General features: G+C 34.1%; 2 protein-coding genes across 3 annotated transcripts in view; one reads left to right on the top strand and one right to left on the bottom strand.

Moving 5' to 3' along the window:
• Positions 1 to 6,245, top strand: part of LOC101890182 (netrin receptor unc-5) — a 141,979-nt gene extending 135,734 nt beyond the window's left edge. For both annotated transcript variants that reach the window (XM_020034772.2, XM_011291879.3), the window contains exon 12: positions 1,770 to 6,245. In XM_020034772.2, coding sequence (XP_019890331.1) covers positions 1,770 to 3,196 — 1,427 coding nt within the window. In that variant the 3' untranslated portion in view covers positions 3,197 to 6,245. The remainder of the gene's footprint in view (positions 1 to 1,769) is intronic.
• Positions 6,246 to 13,538: 7,293 nt separating this feature from the next.
• Positions 13,539 to 27,189, bottom strand: part of LOC131806593 (uncharacterized) — a 360,173-nt gene continuing 346,522 nt past the window's right edge. The window contains exon 5 of the mRNA XM_059130919.1: positions 13,539 to 13,630. Coding sequence (XP_058986902.1) covers positions 13,618 to 13,630 — 13 coding nt within the window. The 3' untranslated portion in view covers positions 13,539 to 13,617. The remainder of the gene's footprint in view (positions 13,631 to 27,189) is intronic.

The raw sequence follows: 27,189 nt of genomic DNA, 5'->3' as shown, positions 1-27,189 counted from the left end.
AAAGGATTTGATTGGAAAGTGGGCAGAAACCTACGGTATACCGAATATCAGCAGATATCGATGTATTAGGGGCTATACCAAAAAGTGGACCTACATGAATATTATTTGTAAGGTTTAAACTATACTCTTAGATCCCAAAACATCAAACTTCATCAGATTTGGTTGGGAATCGGGACCAAAACCTTAAAAATTCGAAAAGTCATAAGGTACTGTTATATGGATGCTATACCTCAACGCGGACCGATATATTCCATCATATCCGAAATTGAACATCCCAGGAGAAAAATCAATGCTTGAGCTCTATCTTAAATAGTTCAGAATATTTCAAAAATATACACCAAACCAAACAATTAGGGTCCATAAGGTCCTTTAGAAAATACGCATAATATTTTTGCTGAAGGTCTTTGAGGGTTTTCTTTTTTTCAAAAAAATGAAGCTACTTAGAAAAAATTCTTAAAAATGAATGTTATTGTTTTAGCATTTCTATATAATATGTTCTTAGAAAATCCAGGATAATTGCCTCGAAAAAAAACATTCTTAAAAAAATGTAGGAAAATTGTCCTTGTGGCAGCCTAGAAATAATTCTTAAAAAATCCAGGGTAATAACCCTAATGGTCCCTTAACACGATAAAAAGAATTAGGATTGCTACACTGATTGGGTAATACTCTTAGAATCCAGTATTATTGCTGACAATTTCCCGAAAAGTCAAGGACATAGTCCCGATTTATCCCAGAAATATATGTACTTCAAAATCTCCTATTAGTATACTGGAAAAAGCCAAGACTATTGCCATGAAGGTTATCTAGAAAATATATTGAAATAACTTTGATTCTTGACAAAATGCTTGAAGGATGAATGCCCTGAAGATCCTCTGGAAAATATTTTAGGAAATCCATTATTTTTTTCTGATAGTCCTCTAGAAAAAGTTAAAAGAACTACAAATCACTGACGTTCTCCTAGGAATTATTCTTAAAACATTTCTGATTTTTTTCCAGAAAGTATTTAAATAAATATTCATAAAATTTCAGAATTGTAATCCTAATAATCTTATATAATAGATTTATAAGAGATCTTAATATTCTTGAAATATCGCCAATTATGATCATAAATGGCCTCTAAAAAATATTCTTATATCTAAAGGCCCCCTGATGCTTTAAATAGACTTCCCTAAATAATTATTTTTAATTGTCTTGATTGTCCTTTAGAAAATATTAAAAAAGGCCTTAATTTTGTCATTAACCTGCCGATTTTATTTTTAACAATTTCAGTGTCGTTATCCTAATGATTCTTTGCAAAATATTCATACAAAAATAATATTCCCAGGTTTTGTTCTGGTAGAAAACATATTCTTAGAAACCAGAAAATCTTCTCGAAAGAAATTTCTAAAAAAAAATATAAAAATTATTGCTCTTATGGTCCCTTAAAAAACATATACCCAGCATTGTTGCTGTAATGGTCATCTATAAAATATAAAAAAAAATCTCCGAATTTTGACCTGAAGGAGCACTATCCTTCATCCATGAAAAGTTCATTAAATGTTTTCTATAGAAAGCTAGAAAATTTTGGAAAAAATTGTATACATATAGAAAACGGACAGGATAGGGGTCTCTAAAAGTCTTATTGAAGCTCTTTTATTTATTGGGTTGATTTCATTCTTTCATTTTATATCATTGGGTAGATTTCACATCCAGCCATTTAATTTATATATAAGCCAAAACGTTACAGTAAATTTCCATCTAATCTATTTCATTCTTCCCTTCCATTCCAGCCAATTCAACGTACGAAGTCAATGCCAAAATCGGTGGCAGTGCAACCGGAGCCGTGTCGGCTGCCTCAAAATGTTCCACCTATGATCAGCTGAACTGTAGCGGAGGTTCCTTGAATCTCTATAATGGTGAAATCATGCTCTACATTCCCGAACACTCGATTGGCAAGAGTATGCGTAAACATGTCTCGCTGATGTTGGTCAGTGATGAAACATCACGCGTCTCCATACCCAATTCAGATGCCCTGCTTGTATGCAGTACAATTGTGCATTGTTCACCACGTAATTATACCTTCCTGAAACCGGTCATATTGAAAATTCCCCATTGCCTGGTCGAGCCAAATATGTGGAATGTTTTCATTTATTATGCCGACAATGACCAGGATGATTTAAGTGTCAATTGGCGACGCATCATTGCAGTGGGCGAGGAAACCATTAACACCCCAGTTTTTGTACAATTGGAAGCGGAACATGTGTACATTATGACCGAACAACTGGGACGTTTTGTGGTGGTGGCCGAACCGAAAATACCCACAGCTGCGGTGCAGAATTGCTTGAAAATGCGCCTGATTGCATTTAGTCAATTTACTCCCTCGAGTACGAATTGTTCGTTGAGGATATATATAGTCAAGGATTTCCCCAATAGTCGGGACATTTGCTCAAGTATTGAATCGAAACTGGGTGGCTCATTTATGGGCGAAAGTGAGGCATTTGCCTTCTATTTGAATAGCAGTGATATGAATATACGTCTGCGTAGCTCCGATGCCGATATGTGGGACACGGAGCATGAGGTGGATCTGCATGAACAGATTATACCCTATAATCATATATTGTCCAACAACTCAGTGCTGCACTGTGAATTCATGATTAAACGTAACGAACAGTTGTACTCGTCAAATGAACTAACTGTCGATTTTGCTCAATGTAGTGATAGTCATCATTTATACTCTGAAGTGCATTCCTTTAGTATTAGTCGACCGCAAATGCCGCAACCTCAATTGCCGGGTCAGCAGCAGACATTGTCGTCACACACCAACTCGCATCACTCACAACACTCGTCGCTGGAACGTCAAAGTACCGTTACCATGGATCCGCACGGCAACTATGTCAATGAGGCCTCAATGCCACTGACCACTGTGCATTTGCCACGCGATACAAAACGGCGGATTTGTACTGCCCTCGATCCGCCACGAGAAGATGAACGAGATTGGCGTTTGTTGGCCAAGAAACTAAACACCGATCGTTATATAGCCTATTTTGCAACAAAACCCTCACCCACGGAACAGATACTCAATCTGTGGGAATGTCGGGCAACACAAAACTCCCATGCCTCTCATACCATTGTGGAGCTACTGATGGTTCTGAAGGAAATGGAAAGGCAAGATGTTTTAGATATAATTACCGAAACTATTGGTTCCCTGTGGATCTAAATGATGTAATGATAGACGTAACATAAGTCGTTGTATTACAATTTATAATTAATTAATATTATTATTATAATTCTCATTATTATTATTATAATTATTATTTTTATTTGTATTAATTTGTTAAAACTGTTTTTTACTAAAGATGCCTTTTCTTGAAGAGAACAAAATTTTGATATGTGTATTGAACAAAAACAAAAACGAAAAGTAACAGAGAAAATAATTGTATAGTAAAGTAACCTCTCAATATTACATGAAATTATATAAGAGAATTTGTATGTAGTTATGTAGTATATACTTAGTTGTAAGAAAAAACAAACATTTTTTCGGTATTATAATGTAGAATATGTTTAGAAGGATAGATGCGAAGGCAAGGGGAAAGGATGAATTAATTTTGGAATAGTGATTGAACGTAAAGTTGTTAGATAGTACACTAAAGAAGATTGATTGCCATTCCGATTGTAATTCATCTAGTCCATTTTTCTAGACCCCAAAAACAACATATGTTCTTAGCTAGTGAAAGGAGTTCTAAGATTATTAAATAATTCAAATTTTTCTGTTTGTTTTTAATACCCTACACCACACTGTGGTCAGGGTATTATGTCTTTGCCCATTTGTTTGTTACATAGAGAAGGAAGCGAATTAGACCCATAGTTCCTTTTGATGATCTGCATAGAATCACATTCTGAGTCGATTTATTCATGTCCGTCTGTTCATATATTCTTGTAAACAAAGTATATGTCGAATTTATAGTCCGATTGTGATACAATTTTGCACAAAACATTTGTTTGGTCCAAGGACGAATTCTATTGAAATTGAAGATAATCGGTCAAAATTTAGATCTTCGCCCGATTCGCCTTTTATTGTGCACCAAATATGTAATATTAGTCTAAAGTGCATGGAATTTGGTACATATAACCAAATTGAAACTTGAAACAAGTGTGTCAAATTTTGTGGAAATCGGTTTAGATATAGCTATAGCTCCAATATATATTCTCCATCCGATTTTTTTAAATTTCTCCTGTTCTGCCTAACATGCACTCTGCAACAATCATACTTGTGAGAACTATATTAAATACATCTCAGAAATACTTTTGCCAAATTTTATCGAGATCGGTTCACATTTAGATATAGCCCCCATATATGTCTTCAACCGATTTCGGGTTAATTGAGCACCAAATGGCCAATATCAGCCCAAATGCACTGAATTTTGGCCATTCTGACTGAATTCATCCTAGAAGCAATTGCATCAAATTTGGAGAAAATAGATTCAGATATAGCTATAGCTCCCATATATATGTGTCATACGGTTTGGGGTTTTAACTCCCTCACATGTGTAATATGCACTTCACAAGAATGATATTTGCTACAAGATAACTTATTTAGCTCAGAAATACCTCTGTAAAATTGTATCGAGATCAGATCCCAAGTATATCTTTGTCCGATTTCAGTTTTTTTATTCACCAAATGGCCAGTATCAGTCCAAATGGACAGAATTTTGCAAATTCCGACTGAATTCTTCCTAAAAACAAGGACTTCAAATTTGGAGAAAATCGGTTCAGATATAGCTATAGCTCCCATATATATGTGTTATCCGATTTGGGGTTTTAAGTCCCTCACATGGGTAATATGCCCTCCACAAGAATGATATCTGGTACCACATATCAGATACAACACCAAAAAAAGTGTTTAAAATTTTGTCAAGATCGGTTCAGATTTGGATATAGCTCCCATATATATTTTTATCCGATATCAGGTTTATGTACACCAAATAGCTAATATCAGCCAAAATGCACTGAATTTTGGCACTTCTGACTGGATTCATCCTAGAAACAAGTACTTCTAATGTGGTGGAAATCGGTTCAGATATAGCTATAGCTCCCATATATATGTTTTATCAGATTTGGTGTTAAAGTCCCTCACATGCGTAATATGCACTCCACAACAATAATCTTTGGTACCACATATCAGATACAGTTCAGAAATAAATGTTTTAAAATTTGTCAAGATCGGTTCAGATTTGGATGTAGCTCTCATACATATAGGAATAGTGCTAGTAGAGTTCTTAAAGTTAAAATTCCGGCCAGATTGACTCTGAAAATTAACTCCCATTTTGCGCCCAATTTTCGTGGTTTCCTCTCAGTAAAACTTGTTCTCAATGAAGAAGAAGTCTGGTTACTTCACACTTTCTTTCCCACTGTACTACCCATGATGGGGAATTGCACCGGTACCACAAAACAATTCACACGATTATTTCCAAACAATTTCGAATTTGAGTGAGAATGACCTGAGTATTTTAAGAGTAGCTTGACTGTCTAGATAGTTATATAGAAGATCCAATGAAGATTTCTCAGCTGAAAAAAGAAGCCTTGCAAAATATCTTAAAAAATGGTTATCAAAGGGTCAAGACCTATAAATGGTCATCAATTATAAGAAATCGAACACCTTCAACACGTCCTCCAGAGTTAGATCTACTTGTAAAAATAGAAGGCCTTCTACTAGCTTTGTAAATAGAATAAAGTCTGATGACTTCAGACAATTCACTTTCAGACCTAACTGAGTATTTTAAGGGTAGCTTGACTGTCTAGATAGTTATATAGAAGATCTAATCAAGATCTCTCCGTTTTAAATAAGAAACCTTGCAAAATATCTGAAAAAAGAGTTATCAAAGGGTCATGACATATATATGGTCATAAATTTTAGAAGACCGAAGAGCAAAGACCTTCGACATGTCTTCTAGAGTTAGAGCTACTTTCAAAGATAGAATGCTATATACTGGCTTTGTAAATAGAATGACATCTGATGACTTCAGGCAAATCCTCTTTCAGACCTAGATCATGCAAAATCAGCGTCTCTTACAAAATTTTTTTATTACCCATGATTTTAATTTGATCCGGTAACCCAAAATTTAAATGGCTTTATTTATCAAAAAATTTTGCATTTCAGATAAACTTTTGTCTAGAAATAAGATTTTCACAATGTTTCAAATTTAGAAGAATTATATACATATGTGTCAGAAGATAAATAAATATTGATAAATAGTACACCTTTAAGGGACATCAAGGATTAAATATTTATCAGAAATTTTTTGGAAGTACTTCTTCCACAATCGAATGTAGTCTATCATTCATAAATTCAAAAAGTTCTTTCTAAACAAAAATTGTTCAGCTTTTCCCCTCCTTGCATTTATCTTTCGAAAACTTAACAATAGAATTAAACAAAAAATTGTGTTAAATGTTTATAAAAAAAAACGAAACAACAACAACCGCAACTAATAACGAATTACAAAAATCGATTTTGTTACTTTTAAATGGTCAACGAATAGAAATTTAATTGTTTAAAGAAAAAGAATGAAAAAATAAAAACAAAAAATGAATGTCTCCTGTGCCATGGTATGAAAGTAAAACAAATTAATAATAAACAATATATACAACTAAGAAAATTACAATGTGGTGGTAATGACAAAAATAAAATGTTCTCTTTATAACAAAAAAAAAAAAAACTTGTAAATATTCCAAAACTTATATACAGTAACAAAAAAAATAAATATTGAAATGTTCAAGGTAGTTTTAGATTTACAAACAAGAAAAATTTAATTTTAAATACAAAAGAATTAACAGAGAATTAAACGACGAATACTCACATAAGAAACAAAACAAATGTAAAACATAGTCGAAGTATAATCGAATGGATGAACCAAAACAAAGAACTGCAAATTAATTATTAATTTAAAAAAAAGTAATGAAGAAAAAAGCTCAGTGTCACTCGAAACAAGAAGGACAAAAAGGGATAATTAAGTAAGCAAGAATAGTGATTACAAAAACAACAACAAAAAAACTAGTTTAGTATGTTACCAAAATAGATGTTAACAACAATAACAAACAAATAAATAATGTTTGTTTAGCTTTATTTCATGACAACCATTTGATTTGATTTTCCTGTGTAAAGAGGATTTTTTTTCGTGAGAATGTTAAAAATTAAAAATTATTTTTTATTAAAAAACAAATTTGTTTAAAATTTTATTGAAAATGTTTAGAAATGAATGGATGCTTTAAAATTGTATATGAATTATAACATGTTCAGATAAAAATTGTATTGTTCAGAAAATTGTAATTGTATTTCTCGATGTTATTGTAATTATATATTTCGTTGGGGAAAAAATATTTCAAAAAGGAAAAGTGGTAGGAAAAAGTTGTAAACAAATCCAGAAACAAAACTCATTCAAAATTACATTATTAACCCATTACTTAATAATGTCCATGTGGGCTGCATTGTGAAATGTAAACTTTTATAAATTCCAGAAATGTATAATGAAAAACACTTAAATCATAAAACATATGATCTTCGCCTTAACAAGGCAAAACTCGAAAATATTTTCCATTTCATATTTTTATAGAACAAGAATTGATTTCCATGTCCACAAATATGTGGTTATTTTGTGTATTAGGAACTATATTCATTAATCTTTTATTTTTGGAAGGCCTTCTCCAGGTCTCTTAAAGACAAATTAGTACATGAATTTATTTGCTCTTTTTATACCCTCCACAATACATAATGAGGATGCTATATTAAGTTCGTCATTCCGTTTGTAACGCATCTAAATAATAATTTTAGAACCAACAAAAGTCTCCGTGACTACTTTACCCCCTGAAAAAGAATTGTCTATATAGGCCCACGATATCGTATATCCCACATACAATGGTGCCCTCCGATATTCGGTATTTTGACGATTTTAACCTCATTTTTCAATGAAAATGTCTGAAATTCTACACAAGGAGTTCTTTGTTTGGTACTTTATCCCCTGTAAGGAAATTGTCTATATAGGTCTTAGTATAGCACCCATATAACGTTTCCCCGAAATATTCGGTTTTTCAGGAGTTTCGCGACATTATTTACCGGAATTGCGTCAAATTTCATGTTTGAAGTTCTGAATCGTTACTACAGCCTACCATGACGCCTTTGTATAGCCCCCATATAGAAGTTTTTCCTTTGAGCGGAATTTTTTGACGGAATTTTTTTATGAAAATTTTCAAATTCCTTCCGAATGGTGGACGGTATACAAATTTTAATTAAAGCCTTTCAAGAGGTATTCTAGCTAAAGAAGAACAATAAAACATCTTCGATTTTAAAAGACGGGAACAGGTCAAATTATCTTTAGAAGACTTGATTAATACTTAAATACAGAAAATCCACGGAAGGTCTTTCGGCTATACAATAGCTGTGGATGGTGAACTTTCTGACCCTTCCATAATCTCTAGCCTTTTATAAACAGAGGCTTTCTACATATCTACCCGAGACAGTAGACCTTCTACAGGACTGTCAAATATAGAAGACCTTCTGCCGGACTTCCATACACAGGCTACCTTTTTTGAGGTCTTCTGTAGGTAGGAGATCCTCCATAGTTCTTCTATTGTTGGAAGATATTCCGCAGGACCTAATCTTCTGTAGAAGAAACCTCATTTTAAGTCTATTTTAGATAGAATATTTTTAGGTGGACTTCACTGCTTCATTACCAAAAAAACATTTAACAAGCCTTCTTAAGCTATGTCACCTCTTGCAATCCTTTTATAAATAGAAGACGCCTCATAAGCCTAAAGTCCTGTTATGGATCGAAAAGATATTCTATTATGGGAAGACTCCTACCAGACTCTAAAGAAATAAAAATCCATGCTTTTTTCTACATCAGGCAGTTTTCCTATAGACATAAGACAGGCCCTCTAAAATCCTTAAATAGTTAGTAGAACTACAGCTGATCTTCTATAGAAGTTTTCTGCAAATCTTCTATAGATATAAGAACCTCTGGTAAAAGTCATTATTCAGGGTTTCAATTTATAATATACGTTCTTAAGCTGTTTTATAGCAGAGAGCCTTTTACAGGTCTTCTATAAAAAAAAAACCTTTTTCAGGTCTTCTAAAGGTCTTATAATCCGCAGATATTGATTTTCTATAGAAGAAACCTCATTATAAGGCCTTCAAAGCTATATCACCTCTTGCAGTCCTTTTATAAATAACAGATGCCTCATAGGCCTCTGAAGACCTTCTAAAGTCCTGTTATGGATAGAAGTGGTATTCCATTATTGAAAGACTCCTACCAGACCCATAAGAAATAAAAATCGATGCTTTTTTCTACATCAGACCTTATAGAACAGTTTTTTTATAACACATAAGACACACCCTTCAAAGTTCTTAAAAATATTGTATAACTACAACTGATCTTCTATAGAAGAGATTCCTTTGAAATATTTTCAGGTGGTCGAAGACCCCACAAAAACATTTCAACAAAATTGAAATTTGCCTGCCATCCATTAGCAGAGGGCATTTCCGACTTCTTTCAGGCTTTCTAATGTCTTTTGATAATGTCTGCCGAAATAACTGCTCAATATACAGAAGATATTGCCCATTTTCAGGAACTGTATATTGAAGGTAGGTCCTATTTTACAGCTTTTCTATGTCTATATCTGCCAGGGACAGAAGTTTATCAGTCCGTCTTCCATAGATAAAAGTCTTTCTATAAGTTCCAAACATGGTGCAACAATTTCCAAAGCATAGCCATGGCGCTAACTTTTCCGATTCTCCCAAAAAATTAAATATTATGAAAAAAGTATCAAACTGTTGAATTTTTTTATTTTTTTACAAAAACTTTAGATTCAGAGTTGTGTTTTTTTTTTAATTTAATCACCCTACCCTACCTTGCAATGATTGTATCATACTTTCTAATCCAAAATAATTTTCGAATAGCTATTTTTGCTTCGACCCAAAAGTCAACGCTTTTTTCATACGAAATATTCTCGAATCTTTTTTCCTCATTTTTTAAATATAAATTAAAATTAATTAAATTAATTAAATTAAATATAAATATAAAAAAAATTAAAAAAAACACTTCCCCCAAGTCCTTAATAAATTTAAAAAAAAAATTTTTTTTTTTCAAAAACTAATAACATTCTCTGAAAAAAATCTATAACAAAAAAATAAATATCTGCCAAATTTATTGCTATTGCTGCAAACCAACTATAAAACATAATTTTCCAAATGAAAATCCCATTCAAATCCTCCTCTATAATAATAAAGAATAAATAAAAATTACTTAAAAAGAACTGCAATTATTTAAAAACTCTAAAAAATAACCCACACCCAGTACTCTAAACAAAGCTAAATAAGTTAAGTTTGTAAGCAAAAGAAATAAAACAAAAATCGAATTAAATCGATCGAATTTTACGTGATAAATTATAAATTATTATTATTTTTTTACTATTTTTATATTATTCTTATTAAATAAAAAAACAATTATTATTATGATTTTTAACAATTACAAAAAAATGGAAACGAAATAATTAACAAAACTACTTAAATTAAGTTAAACTATATATTTAATAATAATAACAAGCAAAAAACAAAAACCAACTGTAGTGTTCTTTTTTATATAAAACCAAATTGAAAATTTAATAAAAAAAATTAACTGAAAATAAACCCATAGCTATTTAAGCCATATTGGAACGTCTAGATATAACTCAGACCCCACCATAACCAGTAATGACAAAAAAAAACTATTTTTTTATATAAGACAAATGGTAGTGATTTATTTTTTGGGTCCCTGTCTCCCCGGTCTCTTTTTTTTAAAGAAATGCTACATCAAGGGATATGATTTTTATAAATTAAAAAGTAAGCTAAACTAATATTAAAAAAAAAAACAACAACGGAAACTATTTGTTAGAATGTCTACTTATTTATGTAAAATAATAAAAGAAAAACATACAAAATTTTCTATGTATAAATCAAATATTTTTTACAACGAGTGCAGTGTTTTAATATTTAATTTTACTATTTTATACGAAAAACAATATATAATTTTAGGTTAAAAATAAACTACGATTTGTGTTGATTTCTATTTGTTTAAAATGATCTGTTTCAAATTTTCTCATTATTGTTTTTAATTTCATTAAATTTCCCAAAAAAAACATGTATACTAGAACAAACAGTTGTAAGGAAATCAACCACAAACAAAAACAAATAATATATACATTATATATACATAAATAATTACAAGGAAATAAAAGAAACAACAACAAAGAATTATAAAAACAAAACTAATAAAATTATATATACGAAAAAAAGTTACTGAAGAAAAAATCAAATTGGTTTTCATTTTCATTGGGAGTGCATCGTTGGTGGGGGCTCACTTTGCGCCTGAAAGTATGCTTTGAATTTTGATTTCCATTGAAAACTTGGTAGCACTGGCAAAGACATCGGGATAGCGCCATCTATTGAAGCACATGATTCAAAACAGGCATATTTTGTTGAAAATGAAAGAAAATTGTGATTTCTTAACAGTGGAACCCGGGTTTCTCGCTAAACAAATGAAATAAATGATTTTATGGTGGATTTTTAGAACATTTTTGAAGGACTAACGGATATACAAGCGTATTTATTAAAGAATATTTTTTAAAGGAGCCATAAGCATGGCCTTTAATAACATTTTTTTTTTTCAAATAATTTATGAGCAATAAGCTTAGATTCAAAAAATATTATTTTAAAGGGTGTCAAATTTTCGCAGCTATCAGAGTAGTTCCTTAGGAATATTTACAAAGGACTTTCAGATCTAAAAGCATGGACTTTCAATGCCTGTTTTTGAATGACTTTGTACGAATATTTTTATAGATTCTTTTCAGAAGGACAATCTGAGTCAAGAGCGTTATTGCCTGTCATAGCTACAAGCGTATATTTTGTATTTTAAAAAATATGTTCAGAAGAACGAACAGAACTATAGTTTTGGAATTTTACGAATATTTTCAAAAAGACGAGAAAATCTATAAGTATGCGTTTTTAAAGAATATTTTAAGAAAGACTATCGGAGCTATAAGCGTAGAAGTTAAAAACTGTTTTTAGAATGACAATCAGAGCTATAAGCGTTGGTTTTTAAGGAATATTTTAAGAAGGACTATCGGAGCTATAAATGCAGATGTTAAAAAAATGTTTTTAGAAGGACTATCAAATATAAAATCGTGGATTTCTATATACTCAGCCATATGGCTAGAGAGGGTATATATCATTTGATACGCTCAAAACGTGTCTAATCGAAATAACGGTTTTAGACCCTAGATCTCTTTGGACCAATTCCATTTCAGGGCATTTAGAGACCATCTAGCTCTGTCCGTCCGCCCGTCTGGCTGGTCCGCACGATCGAAGGGATTATCCGATTCGGTCCAAACTTGGTACATCGTAATATTATTATCAAACATATATCGAGTTCGGAGACGGGCAATATCGGCCCACTCCTACTGGTACCTCTCCCACAAAAGTTCAAAATTTTCAGAGAAAATAATTTTCTGCTCAGAAAGAGAGAGGATAATCCGATTTTGCTCCAACTTTGCGAATCCTAATATTTGCATCAGTACTAGGTCAGGTGCGAAAATGGACAATATTGGTCCACTCCATTAAGTACCTCCCCCACAAAGGATCGAAATTTCGAATATCTATAACTCTTATAAAATATGATGCAAGATTTCGATTGCTTTAAATTATTGCACATATCACAATATTTTTATTAAACCAAGGTCTGGTGTGAAATTGGGATATATTGGTCCACTCCTTCTGATACCTCCCCACAAAGGCTCAAAATGTTGAATATTCATGAAGCTCATAAAACGCAAAATTTACTTCCAATTCAATCCAGACTTGACACATCTCAATATTTCCCGCAAGACAAGATTTGTTACACAGATGATAGAGATCGGACCATTCCTTCTGGTACCTCCCCCGCAAAGCGTCAAAGTTTTGAATAACCAAAACGATTATAATATCCGAAATAAGCATCCTGTTCTCTTCATATTTTTTCTAACACAAGATCTGCTGTAAAGATAGGATCGATCCACTCCTTCTGGTAACTCCCCCACAAAGGGTCAAAATTTCGAATAATCAATAAATTTTTTAAAATTGGTTTAAGTTTAATCATAAATATTTTATTTAAATATATTTTTGTTTTTAAGTCAAAGCTATGATCTCTCTTTCTAGTATTTCCTCTATTTCCGGCAGTATTTCCATCGTAAAATAGCACTAAAGCTGTTTTCCCTTTTAAAGACATGACAATTTTGTTGCATTTTAAAATATTTCCTCATTTTCAATCATGTGATTCAATAGATGGCGCTATCCGGATGTCATTGCCAGTGCAGCCAAATTTATAAAAAAAATCATATGTGAATTTAGCATAACATCAAAGCATACTTTGAGGCTTACAGTGTAGTTTAAATTTAATTTCAATAAAACACACATTTGAAGGCTTATACAATTTATATTTTATTCTTTTTTATATTTTTTTTTTCTTATAAATGTAAAATATAATTTTTTAAAAAAATGAATTTCCGATTATCCTGCTTGTCTTAAAAGGGAATTAAGCACCACATGAACAATTATTGATTTTTCAGCTCTAAAATTTATTGTTGAAACCTAAAACGAGAAATAAAATATAAAAAACATTAGTAAATACAAATTGAAAAATTATACAATTTAAATCAAAATGTAATTCAAAAATTGTTATAAGCTGGGTTCTCTGCATTGTGATGGCAAAGAAAGACCGATACTGATATATTTAACGTTTGTCTTTAGTCCACGTTTTTGGACGGAGATATTATGGGTTTTTGTGTAAAGCCTTCCATCCTTCACCTAAAACGCATAATTTCATGAAATAAAATTTCATGGACGGACTTAGTAGATTATTCTCTATTGATTTTCGAAGTCGAGTTGTTAATTTTGAAACAGTGTTTTCTTGTCCAATCACCATTTTCATTTTCTGACGGTTATCTTTGCTAAAAGACATTTAATCAAAATTTAATGATGAGAAATACGCAATTGCGTAAAAGAAAAAAAGTTAGTGGGCCCACCTTAATTTTCAGGCGACAGTAAAACTGCAAACAAGTAAGTTTATTCTTGAAATTATATCTTGCTTATTATCCATTATCTGCATTGCAGTGACATCTAGAGAAAATAAAACACATTATCGAAAATATCTATAAAACAGAAAACTCTTTCAGCGCCATCTACTGTGTTGGCAGCGAACTGCAGAAATTATCTACAATGACAAACATGTTACACCTAACCAATAAAACAAAAAAATGATGGAAGCAATTGGCACTATATTTGAAAGTAAAGCATACTTTCAGGCTCAAATATATTTGCAGTGAATTTCAAACTGTAAGTAAAAATTGATTAATGAATGGCATGAATGTTCACTAAAATCCCTATGAAAATTATGCAACTATAAAACCAGTAAAAAAACATTAAGTACCCTCCACCTTAGGGTAAAGGAAACATTAGAGGCCATTATAACCCACATATACCAATTTATAGACATATTCATGGGAAAATGTGTCAAAAATCATCAAAATACCGAATATCGGGAAATACGACTGTGTGGGGTTATACAAAAACGTGGACCTATACATACAGTGTTTCGCCAGCAGACCAACATTAAGACCAACAAATACCAATTTCTAAACAAATCCGCGAAGAAATGTGGCAAAAACCATTAAAATGCCTAATATCGGAAGGTACCGTTATATGAGTACTATACCAAAACGTGGACCCTTACATGCAATGTTTCGCCATCGGAGCTGGAACCCATTATGACCAACAAATACCAATTTTCAGACTAATCTGTGAAAAAATGTGGGAAAAGTAATCAAAATACCGAAAATCGAGAGGTACCCAACCATCCCAGACACAATACAAATTGCTCTGCTAAATTTTGGAGCTCTACGTCAAATAATGTGGGCTGTATCGTGATTTCAACAGACGGACAGACAGACAGACGGACATCGTTAAATCGACTTAGAATTTTAAGCTGATTATGAATATATATACTTTATGGGGTCTTCGACGGACCCATCTGGCAACGCCATAACTTTTGATAGAGATGTCACATCGCTTAATGACATACCGCGTTTGAAACGTCAGTCCAAGCAGATTTTCACCATGAACCAATACACGCCACGCGAGCGCTCTGAAATAGTTGAAATTTACAAGAAGTCAATTGTGAAAACTCAACGTGCTTTTAAAACATTAAAAAATGTGAGAAGTGCGCAAAGCGATCGGCCGAGAATATCGCTGCCGTACTAGCCAGTGTTGAGAGGTCCCCAAGAACATCCCAAAAACGCCGTTCTCAGCAGTTGGACATGGCTCGGTCCACATTACAACGGATTGTTCCCGTACAAAATTCAATTGACGCAAAGAATGTTGCCTGCGGACAAGCCTCGTCGATTGGAATGGGCCCAAAGAAAAACATGGGTCCGTCGAATATGGGCAACCCTGTACTTATACAGGATCACGTCTTCGTATGGCCCCTACAATGGCATTCATGGCGGTTTTTTTGTTTCTGACGGAATTCGTTTTTTAAATTTTTCAAGATATTTCCAACCTTTAAAGATCCACATATGTGTATTTTTATAGAATATCTCATAAAGACCTTTAAAGAATTATATATTTATTCAATACCTCCTGTAGTTCAGCTGTCTATTAAGACTTTGGTATGCTCCTCCATAAATAGAACGTATCTTAAAGGTTTTCTATGAAAAGAATTCCTTTAGAAGGTATGATTTCCTTGTCATTTTCCTTTTCACAAGAAATAAAATACCTCATAAAGGTCTTTTAATGACACATAACCTATTACATTGACTATTGTTGAAAGTATTTTATCGGTAGAAAACACAGGCCTTTTGAATGTCCTTTGCTCTTGATGGATTTCTGTTGAGGCGGAATCGAAGATTACATGAATTCCTTCAATAGACAAAATTTCGAAAGGCCTCCCTTTTATGAATAGAAGGACTTTTTTAGGATTTCCAAGGTTCTTTAAGGTTCATCTATAGACAAAGGACAAGGTCTGCTATTGACAGAAGCATTTATATTATTGTAAAGACGTCATAATTTCTTAGAAAGTAATCTTTAACATATTTATTGTAGTAGGTTCTACAGGGTTAGATAAAAAATTCAATGAATTGAATGAAAGCGAAAATTGTCGGAAATAGCATCAAATTTTAGAATAAGTTTAGATTTGTTCGAATTTGGTACCTTTGGCACGAATTATGGCCTTTAAACGGCCAATAAAACCGTCACACGCTGCCCGAATGTTGCTCTAGGGTATTTTAGCACATTCCCGGCGAAGCGCTTGCTTGAGGTGATCGACACTTTGGTATTTTTTAAGTGCCAACCTTGGTTTCCAAAATACTTCAGACACAATAGTTTAAAGGGTAGGTATCAGGAGATTTTGGTGGCCATTGTGCACTGGAAATGAAGCGAGGAACCTCATTTTGTAAACATTCTTGGGTGGCGCGTGCTGAGGGCGATGGTTCTGGTGCTGAGTTCTGTTGGAATGGCCAAGGTCTGCGGCCAAAATGTTTGAGTGCCCAAGGCTTTAATACACCCTCCTGAATATTTCCGCGATAATATTCGGCATTTATTCTGATGCCACGGTCGATTAATACGAGGAGAGCGGAGAGCGACCATCGGCTGTTATGGCGGCCCACATCATCAACATGGCCGGCGCTTGAGTTCTGGTGGCCAACCGAAGGTGCACGTTTTCAACGGACCTCTTTTGCAAGTAAACACGATAATTTTGTTTCTTACAAACTGCTGGACAGCGAATGTTTTCTCATCGGAGAAAACCAAAGAAAAATAAAAGATTTCGGCATATTTTGGAACCCCATCTATTATTATAAGCTTTAAAATGTTAGCAAATATCAGCTTGGTTGATTGGCCCCTCTCATTATAAAGTATATCTACAGATTTCTTCTCTTTGGCGACTCATGGTGAAATTCGATGGAGAATATTTTTTCTTTTGGACCCAAAACTCCAAAGTGAAGTCAATTTACAGGTTTTGGCATATTTTGGAACGCCATGAATGTTATGCTTGAAAATGTCACTAAATATCAGCTTGGCTCATTTGCCCCTTTTTGATAAACGGATTCTCTTGTCAAACAGATTTCTACAGATTTTGACGACTTATAGTTAAATTCGATGAGGAATAAATTCGATGAGAAAAAATACAGATTTGGGTATACTTTTGAATGTTTGAAAATTTGACAAAATGTCAGTTTGAGTCCTTTTGATAGGCAGATTTTCTTGTCGCAAAGTGTATCTACAGATTTCGTCTCTTTGGCGACTTATAGTTAAATTCGATAGCGAATATTTTTTCTTTTGGACGCAAACTTCGAAAGCGAAGAAAAAATACAGATTTTGGCATATTTTATTCATTTCTTCACCCGTTTCACCTGAATGTTGATGACTGCCTTCAGCCATTGAAATATTTTCAAAATCCATGTTTCGAAATAAATATACTAAAATGGCAATGTACGTAACGTTTATACATAAAAACCTTGCTATTACTGTCACCTTTCATATGAAGTTTGCACAATAGAAATTGGTTCATGCATTTTAGAGAACATCAGTGACTAACACAATGCAACCCATTTTTATATAAATATGTAGATGTTTTAAAGACTTATTTTCACTGAGAAAATGTTGATGATTTTTTGTATTGAACCCCTTTTGACGGTATCATTTTTATAGAGTATATAGCTTTGCCCGTTTCACCTGGACACTGATGACTGTAGTCCGTCATTAAAATATTTTCAAAGTGCATGTTTCGAAATCAATTCACTAAAATGCCAATACATTTACCATTTATACATATAAACCTTGCTATTGAGGTCACCTTTCATATGAATTATGTAGAATGAAAATAGGTACATGTATTCCAGAGAATATCAATGATTAACACCATGCACCTCATTATACCCTCCACCGTGGTATCCGTTCGGTATCCGAACGAATTGAAGTAGATTGATAAAATTTTACTCAAACGTGTATTATGTCTGCAGGACTTTTGGTATTGAAAATGGGCCATGTAGGTCCACGTTTTGGTATAGCCCCCAAATAACCTCCCGATATTTGGTATTTTGATGATTTTTGCGACAATATTCATCGGAATTGTTCAAAATTTGGTATTTGAAGTTCGAAATGGACACTACAGCCTAAGACAGAAAATTGTCTGTACAGGTTCACGTCTTCGTATAGCCCCCATATAACGGTACCTCCCGAAATTCGGTATTTTAATGATTTTAGCTACATTATTCACCGATTTTTTTTATAAGTTTCGCATTTGAATATTGTAATGGCTTATGACAAAAGTTACCTGTGTAGGTGCTTGTCGTCGTATAGACCCTAATATAACAGCTACATTCAGTATTTTTAAGATTTTAACAGAATTTTTAACGGTTTTTATTGTTTTTGAGAATTGCCAAATTTGTTGCAAATGGTGGAGGGCGAATACCCTTTTGAATAAATTTCGGCCCGTTCGTACTTACAGCTTTTTTACTTGTTTTTATACGAATATACATATTTTTGAAGATAAAGGGACGATCTCTAACCCTCTTAAAAAGTATTTTCGAAGGTCTTCTCTTTAGGGAAGGTCATTAAATACCTTTTGATTTAACAGCCCCTATTAATGGACTTCTCTCTATAAAAGACATTTCTCTCTCTCTTCTCAGAAACTTTTTTGAAAAACGTTCATTTCGAAGGGTTTCTTTTGTTTTTAACACCTTATAGCCTTGGAGCACCCTTAGAAACCTTATTTTTATTTTATCTTCATTTTATCCCATTCCAAAAAGAAATCCATTGAAATAAAATTTTACATGAAAAATATTTTATAAGAAATTGCAGATTCTCTGGCCAATTCGAATCGATTGATCACAAAAATATTTCCCATAAATTGTTGTTGTTTTTTCATCCTTCCATTGTTTTTTTTTTTCAATTTTTTGGAAATTTGTTATCTTTTCAGCTGGCTTTATGAAGACATTTTGCCACCGAAAGTTGTTCTCATGTTTTTGTTACTTTTGGTTGTTTTTTTTTTTACGGATTTTGAAATGCAATTCCAATAGCAACCTGAAAATTGGCCAAAAGCAAAAAAAAAAAAAGATGGTAAAGTGCGTAGTTTTTGGTTCCTGAACATTTGACTGGTTTTTCGTTTCTGTTTTTCTTTCGCAAAAGACATGGCTTAGCTTTTGTTTAGTCCAGTGCTTGGGTTGCAGCACCAGCCGCCATCCATGTCTGTCGTCATCATCGGCTGGGCTTGTAGCTGCCAATTCCGTAGAATTCTTTTTGGTACGAACACACATAGCACACCAAAAATACAAAACGATACAAAACGAATCGAAACAATACGGCTGCCCAGCCAAAACAGCCTCAAAATGTGTATTGAAAAATCTCCTAATTGGTTCAAAATTCCAATCTAACAAGCTTCATGGCAGCGGCAACGTTGGCGGACTGTTACGCGCCAAGCCAATGGCTGGCGTATGTTTCCAATACAATTTTTGTGTGATTTTTGGAACGCAAAAATGTTTGAATGTTTCAATTCAATGGACCGAATCGATCCGGCGATCGTTCCATCGATCGATCGAATGGAATTGGTCGTCGTTGTCCATTCGGAATTGGACAAAACATATTTGTGAGGACATGACAGCTATGCCACTGTGGTTTTAAGTAGCTGTCCATCCATGTGGGGTTGTACAAACGCCCCTAAGTTTTTTTGTACTCTTCATCTTTGGAGACTTGAGTTTTTTTATGGTGCCTGTTGCTTGTTCGATCTGTCTATGGTGGGATAGCTTTTCGTTGTTGTTGCTACTGCTGCGGCCCCATTGCAATGATGTATTTCTCCGTTTAAAGTTTTTATTTGTTTTTCTTGTAGATTTTGGTGTTTTACATTTTTTTTTTGCTTTTCATTTTGGACAGATCACCACCTCACGCACCATAGGAAAAAAAACGCAACACCAACAACAACGTAACACCATCGTCCACAACAGAGATGGGATGTGTGGAAATTACGAAATGAATGGAAAAAATACCACTACAAAAAAATTATCAAATGTAAACAACATAACTTCTGAAAGTATTCCATTAGGACCTCTTAGAGGCCTCTCAAGGATATATGACCTTACATAGGTTTCAAATGGTAGACATCTCAGAGCATGTATTTTTACACCCTCAGCCATATGGCTAGAGAGGTTATATACAGGGCGAGATGAAAAAACTGCAATCAACTTCAGACTGCTGTCATTTCTAAGCCACTCATCCGACAGCTGTTAAATATATTCCAGTGACAGCTCATTACCTTATTTACAGGGATGCCCATATTCGACGGACCCATCTGGCAACGGCATAACTTTTGACAGAGATGTCACATCGCTTAATGACACACCGCGTTTGAAGCGTCAGTCCAAGCAGATTTTTACCATGAACCAACACACGCCACGCGAGCGCTCTGAAATAGTTGAAATTTACAAGAAGTCAATTGTGAAAACTCAACGTGCTTTCAAAACATTAAAAAATGTGAGAAGTGCGCCTACTAAGAACACCATTAAGCGTTTATACGAAAAATTTTCGACTGGTAAGGCTATTTCTAATCCGAAGAGGCCATATAAAAGTCGACCAAGGCGATCGGCCGAGAATATCGCTGCCGTACGAGCCAGTGTTGAGAGGTCCCCAAGAACATCCCAAAAACGCCGTTCTCAGCAGTTGGGCATGGCTCGGTCCACTTTACAACGGATTATTCGCATTGATTTGCATTTGTTCCCTGCGGACAAGCCTCGTCGATTGGAATGGGCCCAAAGAGTCATCGAAATGACAGAAAAAAACATGGGTCCGTCGAATATGGGCAACCATGTACAAGCATACAAAAGCATTTTGGTGAGGATTTTCCAGAAAAAAAGTTATTCGTGATGGAACTCAAGCGTGATTTCTTAACATTTGGCTGAAAAACCACAAGTGGCTATCGTTAGTTAGAGCACTCCAGCATTTAAATGTGTGATAAATATTTTGTGTCTCGTACCATCGCTCGTTACCGTGATACAGATAGCGTAGCCCAACGTCAAGGAAGTGGACGGAAGAAAACAGCAACATCAGCAGAAATGGTTCGAAAAGTAAAGAAGCGACTTGATCGAAACCCGTCGCAGTGCCTGAAAAATGGCTCGTGAGCAATTGAGCAAATGTGTGCAAATATTGAAAAATTAGCTCGGGGTAAAGCCATTCAAATTCCAAAAAGTGCCAGAACTTACACCGCAACAGAAAGAAAATAGACTCAAAAGAGCTAAGGAGTTGCTTCGCTTGGCGGAAAGTGGTGAACTGCCGAATTTGATTTTCTCCGATAAGAAAACATTCGTTGTCCAGCAATTTGTAAACAAACAAATTGATCGTGTTTACTTACCAAAGAGCTCAGCTGACAATGTGCACCTTCGGTTGACCACCAGACCTCAAGTAGGCGCTACGCCGGGAATGGGCCAAAATACCTCAAAGCAACATTCATTGGTTTGGACGGTTTCAAGGTGACCAATTCTAAGAAATCTAAACTTATTCTAAAATTTGATGATATTTCCGAAATTTCTTGCTTTCATTCAACAAAATTAAAAATCGGCGCACAGCTTCTGGTACCTCCCTCACAAAGGGTTAAAATTTTGAATATCCTTGAAGCTCATAAAACGCGAAATTAACATAAAATTTCATTCAGAATTGGCACATCTCAGTATTTCCATCAACAAAAGATCTGTTAAGAAGATGGTAGAGATCGGACCATTTCTTCTGGTACCTCCCCACAAAGGGATCAAAATTTTGAATAACCAAAACGATTATAAAATTCGAAATAAGCATCCGGATCTCTTCATATTTCACACATCCCATTATTTCTACTAACAAAAGAACTGCTGTGAAGATGGTATATATCGGTCCACTCTATCTGGTTCCTCCCCCACAACGGGTCAAAATCTGGAATTTTCATAACTCTTATAAAATGTGATGGAAGAGTCCGATTGTCTTCAAATTATTGTCTTCAATTTACACACATCACAACATTTTTATTAACCCAAGGTCTGGTATGAATATGGAATATATCGGTCCACTGCTTTTGGTACGTCCCCCACAAAGGTCAACATTTTGAGCATCCATGAGGCTCTTAAAATGCGAAAATAAGGTCCCATTCCATTTATGTTAGAAGATGATCTGTTAAGAAGATGGTCCTTCTGGTACCTCCCCCAGAGGGTCAAAGTTTCGAACAACCAAAACGATTATAAAAACCGAAGTAAATTATCTTCATATTTCACAAATCCCAAGATCTGCGGTGAAAACGGGATATTTCTACGCACTCCTTTCCTTGGTACTTTCCCCACAAAGGGTTCAAAATTTTGAAAAACAAATTTATCTTCAAATATCACACACACAAACATTTTTGCTAACACAAGTTCTCTTGTGAAGATAATATATATCTGCGGACCCATTCTGGTACCTCACACACACAAAGAGTCACAATTTTCAATACTTTTATCTGTCATAACTAATATATTCTTTACAACTTTCTAGATCTAAATATTTCTCTCAACCAGAAACCTGAGATGAATGTGAAATTTATGAATTAGCATAAAATTGTATATAAATGTTCGATTTTCGGATTTCCAATATTTTTATGTGTTTTAGACGAATGAAAATGGAATACTTTGGTCTACTGTATGTGTGTACCTCACACACATCTCGTATAAAGTGAAGGAAGTAGTCGATATAGTCCAAACCTGGCACGTCGCAATATTTTTATCATATTTATATAGATCCGATATGAAAACGACAATATTTGCCCATTCCTTCGGAACCTACTCCATAGAGGGTCAACAATTTTAAAAATCATAACAGAAGTTAAAAGTACATTTAAATAATCGAACATTGGCTGAGGGTATGCATCTGTCGGCAAAACCGACTGAAACTTTTTAACTTGTTTTAGTTAACGATTTTTAAAGGATCCTTTAAGGAGTATTAGATGGTTTTACATTTAGTCCTCTAATTTTTCGAATATCCTCAGATTCCAATTCCATACATTTCCTACGTTTTGTGCAAACTTTCCTACATTGTAAACCCATCAGTCAAAACACTCCTTCCAACCAACCATCTCTGATCGATCCGACGACAAATTTGATGGTGACAATCCATCGCAATCTTTGTCACTTCGCCAGCAGCGTTGGCAATCGCGTGTGACCAAAATTTACAAAAAAAATGTTATCTCACCAAAACTGTAAAAAAATATTTTGTACCAAAAACATGAGTGTTTAAACAAATGAAACTAGGCAGCAGCAGCAACAGCAAAAACACAAAACATTTTTTCTCCAAAGAAATAAAAATGAAAAAACTACGGTGACGACAACATTTTTTCTGCCATGGAAAGGAATCGAAACAACATCGCTTCGATGTTTCGATGTTTTTCGTCAAAATTATTTGCAATATAAGGATGGGGACAAGTTGTTGGTGATGTTGTTTTTGTTGCTGAAGTTGACACAACATTGCAGCCATTATGGGTTTTCTGTTGTTGTTATTTTTGCTGCTGCTGTTTATTTTATTTTATTTTTTATGGCACCAAACATCCAATGCCGGCTATGGACTTCGACTTATTTGCCTTCAGAGTTCGATGTTTGGCTTGACATTTCAATAAAACGCTAATAATTGCATATTTGTTTTGCTGCTGTTGTTGTTGCTGTTTTTGTTTTCTATGCAAAAGGAGTTGCAAATACTTACGAGATTCTCAAGAGTCATCGGAAAGTACTGAATTGGGTAATCATTATTTGCAACACAAAAACAAACTTCCTGTACGGTAATGTTCCAATAAAGATTCGAGTAAACATTCATCGTCGGGTTTGGTTCAAACAATTGATTAAAACGGAAATGAATCGCAACACTTTCGAGTTCAACAAACATCAGAAAACAATGAAGAAATAAAAAGAAATAGAAATGTAAAAAATGCACCCCTTCCGTAAGCTAAGTGTGGGAAGAGGAATGAAAGTAGAATGGAACAAAAGTTGGTAGGCCTAATAAATTCAGTCTTTGGGGACTAAGGATTTTGTTGGAATTAAGATATACCAAAAGGACCCAGAGAGTATGTTACAAGTTTTAATAATATATACGATTTTAATCAATTAAAATTATTGATTTTAAAGAACATTTTTGGTTACCAAAATCGTTGGGGAAAGTTTTGACAAAAGTTGTGGATTTTTAAACGAAAATGTTTGTCAAAGACTTCTCGATAATAAATTTTGAATTTTAAATACGGGTTGCCCATATTCGACGGACCCATGTTTTTTTCGATGACTCTTTAGGCCCATTCTAATCGACGAGGCTTGTCCGCAGGCAACATTCTTTGCGCCAATTGAATTTTGTACGGGAACAAATGCAAATCAATGCGAATAATCCGTTGTAAAGTGGACCGAGCCGAACGGCGTTTTTGGGATGTTCTTGGGGACCTCTCAACACTGGCGTTGCTATATGGGTCCGTCGAATATGGGCAACCCTGTATGGATTTTTGGATGGGATAGTTTCTGACTACAAATAACGTTTATTTAAAGATCATTCTTTTGTTAAAAATATTTTTCCAAGGACCTCCTGACCCAAAATTATTGAAGGTTTAACAATTTTTGCAATTATCAATAATTTTCGATTTTTGGAATAATTTTAAAAAGATTTTTAATGGAAAAATCATAAGGTTATTGAGAATTTTTTCAAGTTACTTCCTAAATAATGTGAATTAAAATTTATAGACGGACCTCTTGACAAAGAATGGGGGATATTTCAAAAAAAAAAAAAAAAAAAAAATCGAAGGAATATCGATTTTTTAATTTTTTTTTTTCAACTATTTCAAGGATAATGACCTGGAAACCCCTGGACAATAATCGACCTCATAATTTAAATCTTGAATTTTTTGAGAAAGCTTTTTAAGAACATCCTGGCCAATAGACGTTTGTTTAAACTAAAATTTAAGAACCTCTTGACCTAACATTTTTATTTATTTATTGTAAAGACATTCTGGCCAATAAACCTGGATTTTCTTAAGTCTTTTAAGTAAATCCAATAACAGTGTTTTTTAAGATTTTTTTAAGGACGTGTTTTAATAAACCTAGTTATTATACTCTACAGGGTTGAATGAAAAAACTGCAACAAAGTCAAACGTCCTAATTTTTACATTTTTTTTTTTTTAATTTTATTGAATGAAAGTAAAAATGTCGGAAATAGCATCAAATTTTAGAATTTAGATTGGTCACCTTTGGTACGAGTTATGGCCTACAAACGGCCAATGAATGTTGCCCTGCGGTATTTTGGCTCATTCCTTGCTTTCCAAAATACCAAAGACACAATAGTCCAACGGACTGGTATCCGGAGCATTTGGTGGCCATTGAGCGCAATGAATGCGGAAATGAAGCGAGATACGTCATTTTGTAACCATTCTTGGGGTGGCGCGTGCTGAGTCCTTTTAGTCCAAAGTCTGTGGCCAAAATGTATGCGGGTTTAATATACCCTCCAGAATATTTTCGCTACAACATTCGGCATTTATTCTGATGCCACGTTCGATTAATACGAGCGGAGAGCGGCGATCGGCTGTTATGGCGGGCCACACCATCATCATGGCCGGCGCTTCAGTTTTGGTGGCCAACCGAAGGTGCACATTTTCAGCTGACCTCTTTGGCAAGTAAACACGATCATTTTGTTTGTTTACAAACTGCTGGACAACGAATGTTTTCTCATCGGAGAAAGCCAAATTCGGCAGTTTTGCGGTGTAAGTTCTTGCACTTTTTGGAATTTCAATGGCATTACCCCGAGCTCATTTTTCAATATTTGCCGAATGGAATATTGTGATATGTTCAGCTCACGAGCCATTTTTCGCCCACTGCGACAGGGGTTTCGATCAAGTCGCTTCTTTACTTTTCGAACCATTTCTACTGATGTTGCTGTTTTCTTCCGTCCACTTCCTTGACGTCGGTATCACGGTAACGAGCGATGGTACGAGACATAAAATATTTATTCACCTTTAAAAGCTGGAGCGCTCTAACTAACGATAGCCACTTGTGGTTTTCGAGTCAAATATAAAGAAATCACACCATCACACTTGAATTCCATCACGAAAAACTTTTTTTCTGAAAAATTCTCACCAAAATGCTTTGGTACGCTTGTAAACAATATAATGAGCTGACACTGGAATAGTTTTAACAGCTGTCGGACGAGTGGCTTAGAAATGACAGCAGTCTGAAGTTAGTTGCAGTTTTTTCCTCTCACCCAGTTTATTTTCTATCCGATTTCGGGTTTTAAGTCCCTCACATGCGTAATATGCACTCTACAAAAATAATATTTGACACCGGACATAAGATGCAGCTCGAAAATACCTCTGATAAGTTTTTTATCGAGATCGGTTCAGATTTTTATGTACCTTCGCTATACATCTTCCTTCGATTTTAAGTTATTGTACGACAGAAATTTGTCTGTGCAGGTCTACGTTGGTATAATCTACTTCACCTAAATTCCAAATATAAATTTTTGTTGCGGGAGCTGTACTAAATATCCATAGTGGCGTAGGGTATCATATAGTAGGCACCGCCCGACTTTTAAACTTCCATTACTGGTTTTTATTTTCCATATGTACTGTTGCCTAGCACATAGGGCCATAGACGGTTCCAATAACATCTATCATTAACTGCTACTTCAATTACTCAGACGACGATTTTATGTTATAAAATATTTTTTTTTAGAAAAATTCTTTAATTTTTTAATGTTCTCCATTCTCCAATGAAGAATATACAATGATTTTGAACCTGAATGAATGTATGTAAGTATATACTAGATTCACAATTTAATTTGTCTCAGGTGACACAGTTATAGAGGTCTAGATCTTCCTAAGCCGCAAAGAATTTCAAAACATTTTCTATAGGATTTGAACTTTAATATATTTGTAAGGTCAACATTCATCATACCCAATGTGGGCGGATGAACATATCTCCTTTATTTTGCCGCAAAATCCCATTTTAGCCCAAGTTCTCCTTGTGTTACATAGCCAAATTCATAATTTCAACAATATATTTCATCTGAAATCTATTTCCGATCTTTCAATAAGTGTCAAAATTTATTATTTATATTCGTTTCCGATGCACATACATATACACATGTGT

The sequence above is a fragment of the Musca domestica genome, unplaced genomic scaffold (assembly GCF_030504385.1).
Source record: "Musca domestica strain aabys unplaced genomic scaffold, Musca_domestica.polishedcontigs.V.1.1 8, whole genome shotgun sequence".
In the NCBI taxonomy this organism is placed as follows: Eukaryota; Metazoa; Arthropoda; class Insecta; order Diptera; family Muscidae; genus Musca; species Musca domestica.
The sequence above is the reverse complement of the archived record's forward strand: the minus strand, read 5'-3'. Positions and strand labels throughout refer to the sequence as shown.